The 13,389-nt window shown below is 34.3% G+C and overlaps 1 protein-coding gene across 2 annotated transcripts in view; it reads left to right on the top strand.

Annotated features, from left to right (window-relative positions):
- Cad96Ca (tyrosine kinase receptor Cad96Ca) overlaps nt 1-13,389 on the top strand; it is a 327,323-nt gene that overhangs the window by 274,405 nt on the left and 39,529 nt on the right. For both annotated transcript variants that reach the window (XM_069839607.1, XM_069839606.1), the window contains exon 2: nt 5,860-6,110. In XM_069839607.1, the coding sequence (XP_069695708.1) occupies nt 5,860-6,110 (251 nt within the window). The remainder of the gene's footprint in view (nt 1-5,859; nt 6,111-13,389) is intronic.

Here is a 13,389-nt window from a genome sequence, read left to right as displayed (position 1 = left end):
AGCAAATATTTTCAGTCAATCTATTGTTTAATCGTTTCCCGTAGGTATTTGTAATGGAATAATATCGTTCGAAATTTTTGCAACTCATTATTTCAGCACTAAATTAAATTTTAAATATGTTTTTAAGCTCCAGCAACGAAACAAGGCCTGTTGCCCTGGTTGATAATTATCGCAGCCTTCTTTATGTTGCTCCTGTCATACATTCACCAGCCATTATATTCCAAAAAGTTGTGATCTGTTTTTAGATCAATTCAAGAGTTATTCGAGAAGGTATGTATTAAACAGGACGTAAAATTACAGCCGATGGCATGATTTTTGTCAATTGTTCAGAAGTCAGCAATTGCGTCCCTCTTCTACAAACATTTGTCAGAGCTCTTCCCCATCGCCAATACTTCAATGAATACTATTGTAAGTCCATAAATAAAGTATTAGGACGACAAGCTAAACGCCTATTACAATATCTGATAACCTGTTTGATCCTGAAATTGAAATATTGCTTGGCAAGAGAAATAAAAAACAATCAGTAGAAATTGTACAATATAATTTAAAACATAAATGCAGGTATACCTTAGTGAAAATATTGCAAGTATGTTTAAAAAAATATTATGCACATATAAATAAGTTTATGTTCGACCATGCCGAAATGTAGTAATTATACACCTGGTAGCAGCCCTTTAATGGACCTCATTAAAGTATACCTATTCATTAAAGTTCAGGTGTTCCACCAATCAGAAAGCACCATTGTAGCAACATGAAAGCGCAAGTATCGATTATTCTCGGATGTGCAATCGAAAGACAACTAGCGAAACTCACGGAGGCTGGAAATCCAATACTGTCGCAGAAGGTTATGTTCTGTTACTATAATAATTAGCGTTAATTGTAAATAATATTCAAATAAATTCAATTTGTCATCTCGTTTTTCAATGTCTAAATCAATTTCAAGTTTATATCAAGATTAATGTTTATTTTACTCTCTAGATTATATCAAGGTCAATGACATTTGTTTCTCGGAAAGAATCAATACTTTCGCGTCTGCGCACATCTCACAATTTACGATATAATTAACAAGGTCAGTTCCGCTCCCCAGTCCGATAAGAATAACATGCATACTTATGAATAATTTCAAGTTAGAAATATGGTCGAGCATAAAAAGTCGTATGAAACTTGCCTTTAATGGTAATTAAGACGCTCGTATCAAAATTATGAAACTCGCTTGCGCTTTTTTAATAAACATACTCGCGTCTTAATTACTACCATTATAGGCTCGTTGCATAATGTACTGTAGTGTAATGTAGTTCAATCTTTATGCGAATGACGTGAATGTGTTAGGAGAAAAACTACAAACTGTTATAGAAAACACGGAAATTTTACTAGAAGCAAGTAAGAGATAGGTTTGGAAGGTCAATTTCGAAAAAAAAAATAAATAAATAAATAAAAATAAAAAAAAAAACAAAAGTGTATGATAAAATCTCCTGAACAAAAAATAGTACGAAATGGAAATATAAAAATTGGGTTTATCCTTTGAAGAGATGAAAAAATTCAGTTATCTTGGAACAACAGGAAGAAATAAAGGGTCCATAGAAAGAACATGCTAAGTCACTTTTTGTTTAGTTTAGTTTTTTTTTTGTCATATGCGAGTTCATAAAGTGAATCATCTTTATAGTAAATCATAGTGGCAAAAAACCTGCTTTGTAACATGTTAACTAACGCAAAAATGATATGTAAATTAATATCTTTTTACGTAGTATTAAAGTTACGACATGCTTTCCAGAAAAAAAAAATTAAGACAAGTGGCTTAGCATGTTCTTTCCGCGGAACCTTCAAATATAAATGATACTCGAGCTTTCGTCATCCAGTCTGCTTTCAAAAAACTAAAAGTTACAATTTATAAAACAGCTCTATTACTGGTTGTTCTGTACGGTTGTGAAACTTGGACTGGCACTTTGAGAAATGAACAGAGGTTAAGAGCGTTTGAGAATAAGATGCTTAGGCAAATATTTGGGGCTAAGAGGGATGAAGTTACAGGAGTATGAAGACAGTTACACAACGCAGAACTGCACGCATTATATTCTTCACTTAATATAATTGGGAACATGAAATCCAAACGTTTGAGATGGGCAGGGCATGTAGCACGAATGGATGAATCGAGAAAAGCGAACATAGTGTTAGTTGGGAAACTTGAGGGAAAAATACCTTTGGCGAGACCGAGACGTAAATTGGAGGATAATATAAAAATTGATTTGAGGGGGCGGGATATGATTCTAGGAACTGGATTAATATTACTCCGGATAGGGATTGATGGTAAGCTTATGTGAGGACGACAGTGAATCTCCGGATTCTCTAAAACCTATTTATTAGTAAGTAATGCAGTGCAATTAATTTTTGTACAGTAGTATTCTAAATGAAATATATTTATAGAAAGTCTTGAGAAGTCAATATAATCAATTTTACTGTTTGAGATGTCGAAGCAGAGAAAAGCTTGAATCGTTTCACTCTATCAGATATAAATTGTTCTATAACTTCACTATTGTTTACATTTGAACCTAGTCCACACTCAGCGGATAGCATTGCTACTGCGCGTTCAATAGGCCTACTACTTGACCACTAAGCTCTAATGTCGCCACTGTCGTATACATAGTAGGCAATTTCGCAGCTCGAGGCTATGAGGAGATCAAAGTATTCGTGGAGGAGAATGACGCACTATGCTAATTCGTAGAATCAACACCGGTCAATTTCCAACAGACGGGTAGTAGTTTGTTGATTTTTTCTTCACTTAAAATGTGTTCGCAAGTGATTCTTAATCTACTTCAGTTTACTAAACCGCGTTTACCATGCTGTTTCACTAACAAGGAGTATGACGATGAAAGAGTAATGGAACGGAGAAAAATTCTCTCCGGCGCTGGGATTTGAACCCGGGTTTTCAGCTCTACGTGCTGATGCTTTATCCACTAAGCCACACCGGATACAACCCCGACGTCGGACAGAATTGTCTCTGATTGAGTTCCAACTCTTGGGTTCCCTCTGCATGGAAATATCATATGTACTTCGGTACATTGAAATAATATATAAAGGAGTATGACGATGTCTTAAACATATTGAACGTAATTATTATAATAAATATTTCAATAATACCCGATTTAACAGAATTATTCTTTCATATAAAAATGTTTTGAGAATACGTTGTGTTTTACTCCCTTTAAAATATGTCTAAAAATGTATCCGGGCGCTCCTGAGGTCCGCCCCCCCCCCCCACGCCACTGAAGTGGTGTCCGTCCCCCACATTTGGCGGTCCTGGCAACAACGGGGAAAGATCGTAACAAAATTCAGTAGTTTATGTGTCACTGAAAGTGAAAGGACAGATGGGAGACGACTTGTATAATTCAGTGCTTTGGGGTTAATTACTGAACCTAGCGTGTTGACATGATTTTAATTTCCATTCTTCAAATCGCCTCCAAATTGCTATCGCACGCACAGAAATCCCACAAATGAGGTCATTTCTCATCTTCCACCACTGTTTTTCCTGTCCGTGCGCGTACGGCAGCTTCAGCAAAATGGACTCTGAGATTTCCGCCAACGAAAGCGAAAATACTTGTATCCGCTAAGACTTTGGGGGTGAGGATGGTTAAATAAAGTGAAAAAGTATTGATTTCAAAAAAATCCTAAATAATACACTTATATTAGAAAAATAATTTATATAAAATTTAACGTGCATTATTGTCTTGTCGACTGCTGGTGCACAAGTTTCTTTAAATTACATCAAAATTTGATTGCATTTTCCGTAACTTATTTTTTCCTCTTTAAATATCCTCTGATATGTGAAATATCGGCCTAAATTACTTAAAATTTAGCGTGAATTTATAGCCTTGTCATCTGGTATGACGCCATTTTTAAAGCTCTGGTGCACAATATTTTTTAAATTACACTAAACATCGATTACAATATCCAGTAATTTAAATTTATTGCGAAAAGGTATATAACTTCGGAACAATTGACGCTACAAATGATACTTCATACACATGTTTCTTTAGGTTACTAGAAAACTTTTCTATGTAATAGAAATGTATTATTTTGTTGTATTTGAAAAACATGCCTGAATAGGCTGTTTATATAAAAGTGCCAATAAAATTCTCAAAGCTTAAGGTATCTTAAAATTTTGAAAGCCAATATAAAAAATTGTGCTACAGAAAGTTTAAAAAACAAGTTATACGGAGTAAAATGTTATAGGAAACATGAATTTATCCTACAAACAGGACATTATAGCGTATTACAGTGTTCTGCCATTTAAAAAAAAATATAGGCCACAATTTGTTTAAATTATATAGAATTTAAGTTGGTGCAGCTATGATATTTTGACATACAAAAATAAAAATTGTGCATCTGTTAAGGAAAAATTTAATCATTCGCTCAACTTAAGGCACATTCTGAAGTGAATACAGTGCTATATTGACGAAACTTTACTTTTCTAACGATACTATTCAGTAACCAAAGGAAGAAATGCTATAAAATAAAACGTTTAAAAATGTTTTGTAATCGACTGGGGCATATACAGGGTGAGTTAGGAGGGAAGGTACACGGAGTGATGGGTGACAATATTGGTTATTCTGAACAAACAAGTTTATATGAACGTATGCCCTGTTCTTAACAGTATCTGACATACAGCTGTTTGAAAATCACGGGCGTCAGTCTCATGTCCATCGGAACTCACAAGCAGACTCAACCAAAACGATATCTGGTTGCAGTATTGTCTTTATTGGCCAATTCAATGCGCAATGGGAGTTGGATCGGTCGCGGTGGAGTAATTTCTTGGCCACCGAGGTCACCCGACCTTACTCCACTGGATTACTATCTGTGGTGTTGGATTAAGAGTGAAGTCTACAAGCGCAAAGTGGAAACAAGGAAGGAACTTCTCGCTCGCATTTTACATGCTTATGCTCTTGAGTAAAGGAATGTCCGATCAGCTCAGATGAGCAACAAAGTAACTGTCTACAAGAGCTGCAAAGTGCATTGAATTTGACAGTGAACTTTTTCAACATGTTCTGTAAAGAAAAGTAGGCTACACAAACAGAACATAAGGTAACATGTTTTAATTTACTATCATCTGCACTTTTCCCGTTCCTCATTATTTCGATTAGTTTTCTCCGAAACGTTAAGAACGGGACATAAGGTCACATAAACTTTTTTGTTCAGAATCACCGATATTATCACCTCTCAAATCACGTATATTTCCTCTGTATGCAGCGTGGAAACCATAGAATGTACTGAATTTTACAAATATATTCACTATTCAGAGAGAAAATCGATGGAAAGAGTAATCATGCACCAATAAGACATTTTTTCATATTTCATCAGTTCATCCAAATAGTCATATAAAATTAAAATCACAAAATTTATTGTACTTCCAGAGAACTGCTTTCTTTGTCTGTCGATGTAGTCAACGTTCCTTTTGAGCTAAGGAAATGTACAGAGACAATGATGTCTTAGTAATTTGGTGAAGGGACAATGAAATGACAATGGCGAATGAATCAAAGAACTCGTACTTGGGGAAAATCTTCTTACATTTCATTTTCTTAGAATATTTAGCAAGCACCTAAAAGTTTTAGCACTTATGTTTAATGAAGTCTTTTCTTTAATTTTTTTCATAGAACACGCGACTGATATATTTCCTCCTATTAAAAAGATATATGAACGTATAGCGAGGCACTTGTAATTGAAGAAAATTAAAGACATACAAGTACTAAAATGTAAACTAAAATATAATGACCTCTGCATTTTATAAGCCCGTGACACCAACAAAATAATTTAATTACACTGCATGCTTAGTGATCGCTAACGTAATAATTTAATTCTTTTTTTTTTCAGGTTGGGGCCAGTTGAGCGACAATACACCCCCTGTGATGTACCTGGACAGGAACTGGGTTGTTCAGGATACGGATCCCGTGGGAGAAGTCATCGCGAGAGTGAAGGCAGAGGATCCAGACAGGGAGCCTCTGACGTACGGCCTAGAGTTAAAAGGCTTCAACGGACCAGGGGATTCCAAGGACAAGCCCTTGCCCTTCGTCATTAACACCACGACGGGAGTCGTCAAGATTAACGAGTCACTCGTCGGACGAGTAAGTCACTTGTTTCAACCTAGAGTGAGACGAATTGTCTCTGGGTTTCCAGCTGTCATAACCATTTACTTTCAGTTAAGAATCCGCATTCAAGGACGTCCAAATGTCCGTGTATCTCACCTTACGGGTTTCCCCTTTTTTCTCTCTCAGTCTCACGTTATTTATGCCTTTTCCAACCGCTGAAGTACCGTAGATTACCTGTGTTCTGTGCTACCTTAAGGGATTAGGTACGGCTTACAGCATTAAAATTTTAGAAATGTTCAACATTTTTTCCCCTCAATTACTGTATATTGTACAATAATGAAAATTAGTAGGATGTGTAAAACACTGTCCTTCTGCTACATGCAAAAAAACATGTTTACGATTTAAACAAATATTTATATTTCATTTTCAAAATTCAAAATTGTGGCAGTTCACTGTGCAGTGATGAAGCGTTTCTCTCAAAAACTCAAAAACTATTCTACATTCTGTGATGAAATTTTTTGTTTGTATTTATGCATGTCATATCTACAATATGATGCTAAATCACTTCTCTACCTTTGATAGATTGTCTGACCAAAAATAAATTCATTTAAAAGATGGTGAAATATCAGTATTTTCTTCTAAAACAGAATAAAAAAATATTTATTGAGTAGTTTAGTTGAAAGAGCATGATATTATAAACATGAGTTTCAGAAATGAAATAAAAGAGAGACAATATGAAAAAGTCAAAAAGTTTATGATTTACGAGAGAAAAGCTTCATCACCGCACAGTGAACTGCCACCATTTTGAATTTTGAAAAAAAAAAGTATTTTTTTAAATCGTAAAAATATATATATATTTTTTTTTCATATAACAGAAGGACAGTGTTTTACACCTACCAATTTTCATTATTACACAAGATATAGTAATGGAGGAAAAAGATGTTGAATATTTCTAAAATTACTACTGCTGTAAGCTGTACCTAATCCCTTAAACGCTGATCTTGCATCGTGCTGAACACATACCCAGAACAATCTCATTACTTGTAAATATGTGACATGGCAGGGTCTCTAGCTTCCCGTTATTTGTCTCGACTTTACGACCGTAGCTCATAGATGTCGATAGCGTCGAGAAACATGCACCACTTAGTTCATCAGACACTACCCAGAATGCACAACAGGCGGTCGGTGTACATTGCACTCGTAATAACTGATTATGAAGAACTTTTGGGATGCCATAGAGGAAACGTAGTACCCGATTAAAACCCCTGTGTTACCAGGACCACGGACATGTCCATCACAAGTTATACATTCGAATAAAGAGATTTTGGTGTCCATTCTATTTATTTATCATCAAAATAAAAACTTTTGTGATAAAGTCTACAATAATCCAAACGGAGAATAATAACAAAAGAAAAGCTTAAAATAAACAAATTCTGAACCTCTCCATTACCAACCATTCAAACGCTCGTAATTCATTGTGAAATTTCCGATAAGTACTATTTCAATATTATTAATAAAATATTTTGAAAGTATTCAAAAGCCTACACTCTGAGCTACCGCGGTTACCTGGTGGAAACGGGAAGAGGCGGCAGACCGTACGTTTTGTTGACAATAATTCGGCATCTTCTGAGAGTTGTAGGCTATATTTCGACTTTCATATGAAACAATATCACAAAATTCGTGATCCCTAAGGCGCATTATCTCTTTGTTAGATACAACATAAATCATAATATCTATTTTATTTATTTATTTCTCATCAATCTTGTCTGAACATGGCGGATTTGATGCATTCCAGTTCAAATCCGTCATTCCCATATCAAATGCAAAGTAAATATAACATAATAGTTTCACCAATACTAGCTTATGAACTACTACTGTATTTAATTTTCCAGCTCTGCAAATAACAGTATAGTATTATTTAATATTGTACAGGGACATCATTTTATTTTTACTTCAATTTTTATTGTACCTGAGTTTTTGAATGTACTTCACTCCCACCCCTTCTACTAAGGAAGTTCCAACTCCACACAGAACCAAGACCGCAGATAGTAAGCAGTACTGAGTTACTGAGTATAGTACGTTCCAGAAATATGTTCGCGTTTTCCAGTGACGAAAGAGCTTTCAATATTGAATCATATTTTCGCACAGGTACTGTCCGTTTGCCTACGTCGCATCCCGATTTCCCCCACCTCCTTCTGCTCGCCACTCTGTAATAGCTGGGCTGTCTTAGCTCTTTTCTGAAAACATTAATTTCTCTTAGGAATTGGAAGTTTACGTAATATTATACAGCTGTTTAATGTAACTTAAATAAAAGGGCCTCGTTAAGTAATTAACTGTCACGTGATTTCCTCCCTTTCTACAATCCTGCGGCATAACCACTTGGACGGACAGTAGATAGCATGTGTGAGTAATTTTATATTTTCGGGTCGGGCAGAAATGAAGATTGAATTTACAGTACTTAGAGTAGGTACAGAATTATTTCAACATGAGTTACTAGTACGAAGGACGAAACTGGCAACTGGAATTAGATGCAATAGTCTATAGTGCGATAATATGCACAAAAGAACTGAAGCCTGTATCGAAATGAACGGCCACCATTTTCAAAATTGTGTTTAAATATTCATATTATGATTATATTTCAATTTAACTTCTTTCTCTATATTGTACGCTAATGTGCTGTAGACAGTATAATATACACCGCATAATGAATACGTTCGCATGGATAACTCACTTCGTGAGTAAAAACACTTATTCTTAATACAGTACTGTACTTTCATTAAAGAAAAACCTAATGAAAATTATCAAACTCAAAATCGCGATATTTCCTAGTTTACGTAAATGGATGAACTACTTTTCTTCCTTCCTATACCTAGTAGAGTGATTTGTGTTTTACGCCAGTATCATCGAACTCCAGTCTTGGAGGGGGGAGCAAGCGGTGTTTCCGGTTCTCTAAAGGTATAGACAGGTTAATATTAAAAATGTTAGTAAAAATAAAGTGATGTCCCTGTATATCTACCATACTATACTATACAACAGGACACGAATGCAGTAATAATCATAGATCTAGGATTTATATGTAATATAGTTGAGTCGATGTGATGCCGGTTATAAGAAGATTTTAAGCCTGGTTGACAAGACTCGAAATGCAAGAAAAATCGCAAGGACTAGATAATGCAGCAAATAAACCCCCCGCTGTTTTGTAAGTGGTGGTTAAGAGGATTAAAGACCCTTAGCGCTAACTAATGGAAGTAGTGAATGACAAGAATGGCAAGTATGAGGAGTGGGGGGCAAGACTTGTATGTTTATAAACTATACCGACTAAAAATATTATCTATCGGATATAAATAATAATAATAATAATAATAATAATAATAATAATAATAATATAATAATAATAAACTCACTTCACTAATGTTTACCATTCCTAAATGTTTTCATTTATTATTCTATTTCATCTTTTAACTTGTTTACTAAACTGTTTAACAAGTTATTAATCTGGTTACTCCTTAACTAATAGCTTTTGTAGAGTGAAGGATTCTGTCACATTATAATCTCTCTTCAACTAGTTCTTTTATCTTTTTCCCATCTCATTATGACTCTGGACAGAAATTTACCTAAGTTATTAAGCATGTTAGTGTTTAACGGCCCACTTAGTTTTGTGAAGCCTATTTTCTCGTTTATCTTAAAAATGTATTATCTATTCCGCTAATTCTGAGGTCAATTGTCGCTGTGCAAAATCATAATATTAAAGAATAAACATACACGATTTCTTAATTGGATGGTAAATGACCCCTTCTGGTGTCGAGATTCGACTTCTTTTTCGAAGAAAGTCCTGATAAAACATTGTCGTACTCAGTTGGGTTCGAACTGCTATTTTCGGGATTTTTTAATAATGACGGACACTTGATTTCCGTAATTCACTCAATGAGATATAAAATCATAATCCAGGTATACGTACAGCAAGTATAAATTGTTACGGGTTATTGTAATAATTTTTAAAATCAAAGTTATTTTTATTATAGAACGAGGTACACTTTTTATTCATAAAGCTTTATTCCAATTGTTGACATTATATCCAGATTTCATATTTTCTTATCGGGGTTATAAAAATATTTGATAAAACTTTGTCGTGCTCAGTTGGGTTCGAACTGCTATTTTCGGGATTTTTTAATAATGACGGACACTTGATTTCCGTAATTCACTCAATGAGATATAAAATCATAATCCAGGTATACGTACAGCAGACATGAATTGTTACGGGTTATTGTAATACTTTTTAAAATCAATGTTATTTTTATTATAGAACGAGGTACACTTTTTATTCATAAAGATTTATTCCAATTGTTGACATTATATCCATATTTCATATTTTCTTATCGGGGTTATAAAAATATTTGATCGATTCTTAAATTAAAGTTTGTCTTAACAATAACATCGCTAGCAGCAGTTTCCTCGCGTTGTTTTCTCTCAAAACTAACATGAATACGTAAATAATAAATTTATTCAAAATTACAATAGTATATTGGGTTTCGTTTATAGCCTAAGAGAGTAAGATACTAATGGACAAACTAATGGAATTACAATCGTGATGAAGAAAAATGGCCAACAGGGAAATAAAATGAAGCAACCGCAGATATCGCACAAACTGGAGAGTATTGAAAATGAAGAAAATCACTGGCATAGAATAATACCTACCAGCACAACTAAACACAGGATAAGAGAAGATCGAAATTCGAACTGGGACAAAATATACGTGAAGGTGATGGACAGTCTGTTCAACCAGCAGTCGTGGTGGATGATAACAAGATCGTTGACCAGGTATGTACGTATAGACGACGGAGAATTTGCTGAATTTCAAAATAAGCATTACGTGCCGGAGGAAGCGAGATAGAACCAGAAAATGCTGAGATCGAGAATATATAAGAAGAAAACATATGGGAAGAAATCAGATAAGAGCGGCTTATGTTACACACGCGTAATGAAGCTTAGTGACACGAGTAAAAATTGAAGTAATTCGGGAAGTGATTTCTTAGCATCGCCATAGATACACTTAAGTCACTATCTCTGTCACTAGAGAGTTCTTGAAATTTATATTTTCCCCGCCATTCATAAAATATTTTGATATGATACCTCTGGCACAAAAAGGGAGATCTATAACTTAAACTTCATTAATATATTTCAGTATTATTTGTATTTATCCTGGAAATAATGAACAGTTTGACTCGCAGACATTTTGTTTTTCAACATTAACTTCCCATGAATGTATGAAAAGATTCGAAGAGAACGTCGGGATGTAGACCTTCGGCTCCCCCCCTTCTACCAACAATGCATAACACAATGTCAATACGGCGGTTGCTGTCGTCTGCGATACGACGAACTTTTTTGTTGATTTTCGAGTTTCGTTATTTTTTTTCTCGTTATTATATGCTTATTTAACTCGTGTTAACTCTCGCTAAGTGGTTTTATATTTTATTTTATCAGTCTTAGTATTTATTGTATTATTGTTAATATTTTGTTTTATTATTATTATTATTATTATTATTATTATTATTATTATTATTATTATTATTATTATTATTATTAGTTATTTGTATTACTATCTTTGTATAATCTCCGTCACGGTTATTATTATTATTATTATTATTATTGTTACTGTTATTTTGTTATTTTATCATCAACATTATTATTGATATCTGTGAAATTTATGTATACTACTGGACTGTACCCGAGCACGAGCATATGCTCATTTCGGGTATCTATTCATATGTACCATTTCAATTGTAAATTGTGAATAAATTTGAATTTAAATTTGAAAAAAATTTGAACTTATTGGGAAGGAAGGTCAGTGCCGAAAGGAGAAGTGAAAGTGTTTCTGTGAGTGCAAGGTCTGAAATGGGGAAAAGTGAAGAGAAGATGACAGAAGTGGGTGAAGTGAATGTGTCTGGTCCAGTGATGATTGAGGATATAGCAAGTAGATTAGGTAATACATTTGAGAAGTTAAGTAGAAAGATAAGTGAGAAGATAGAGGTAATGAAAATAGGTTGAGGAAGATGGTGCCGGAGGATAGCCAGGATAGTGAAGCATAGCATCACAGTCTAGTATATACAGTCGCGAAGCTCAATACGTAGTAAATATACAAACATTAGATAGTTGCTCACCACTAGGATCGCTAATATCGCCTCATTACAGGCAATGCAAAATAGTACCGTCACAGTCTATTGTTTCTAGCACCCTCAAAACTCAAGCTTCGTGACTGTATATAGTAGACTGTGATAGCATGTAGAAAATTAGTGGGATAGAAAATGTAATGCAGTTAAGAAATAGACATAATAACGATCCGATTGAATAGTGACGTAGTAAGGATTAGCAACAAGTATTATTAGAAACAGAGTCTGTTCGATATAAGTGAACTGGAAATCAAGAAAGGAGTTGTAAAAGTATCAATTTTGAATGATCTAAATTAAGTCGTTAGGTTATAAAGGTGGGAATACTGATCAGCTAATTTGTTTTCATTTTATTATATCAGCCTGATTGAGGTGGCACGTATATAAAGCGCATAGTAATTTCAAAACTCATATATCTCGTTAAATATCGGTACTATACAAATTTTGATTAAAATAAAACTTGTCGCAAACATTTTGTAAAGTAACTTTTGTTATGTAATATTATCCAAAAAAATGAATAATAAGCGAAATATTTCGATTTATTTTAGTCCCCCCTATAACCTCCCTATTAAAGAAAGTATTTTGAATACCATGCTGTTGTTGTTGTTGTATAGTAAACTGTCCGAAGACAGGTCTGAACCTCACAAGTGATACCAAGAAGGCACCACTTATGAGGCAACTAGGCCAAAAGATAATGGGGTAGAGTGGCCAGTTTCTTTCCCTCTATTGCATACATCGCCGATTAGCTACAAATTACACTAATCAGACTTCAGATGTATACAAACAATTGTTCTTCGTCTGACATATCGTCAAGTGAGATGCACTGCCTGATAATAATTATCAGCCCGAACCTCAATCAGAGGATATTTGAATACCATATAGTCTAAAATCTAAGTGAGACCTAACTTATTTCACATATTTTCGTAGAAATTGGTTCAGTAATTATCGTGTGAAAAGGTAAGAAAGGATAGGCTACAGACATACAAACAAAAATGTCAAAAATAGTATTTTCGATCTCAGGATAGTCCATTATATGCCTACATGCTATTTTTAATAACGCGAAGATTACGAGATAAATTTAGGTTAGTCTACAGTTTTATTATTAGTATAGACGATGATTCATAATTACGGAGTTACAACACGTTTTCGAA

This window comes from Periplaneta americana, chromosome 11, assembly GCF_040183065.1.
Source record: "Periplaneta americana isolate PAMFEO1 chromosome 11, P.americana_PAMFEO1_priV1, whole genome shotgun sequence".
In the NCBI taxonomy this organism is placed as follows: domain Eukaryota; kingdom Metazoa; phylum Arthropoda; class Insecta; order Blattodea; family Blattidae; genus Periplaneta; species Periplaneta americana.
The sequence above is the reverse complement of the archived record's forward strand: the minus strand, read 5'-3'. Positions and strand labels throughout refer to the sequence as shown.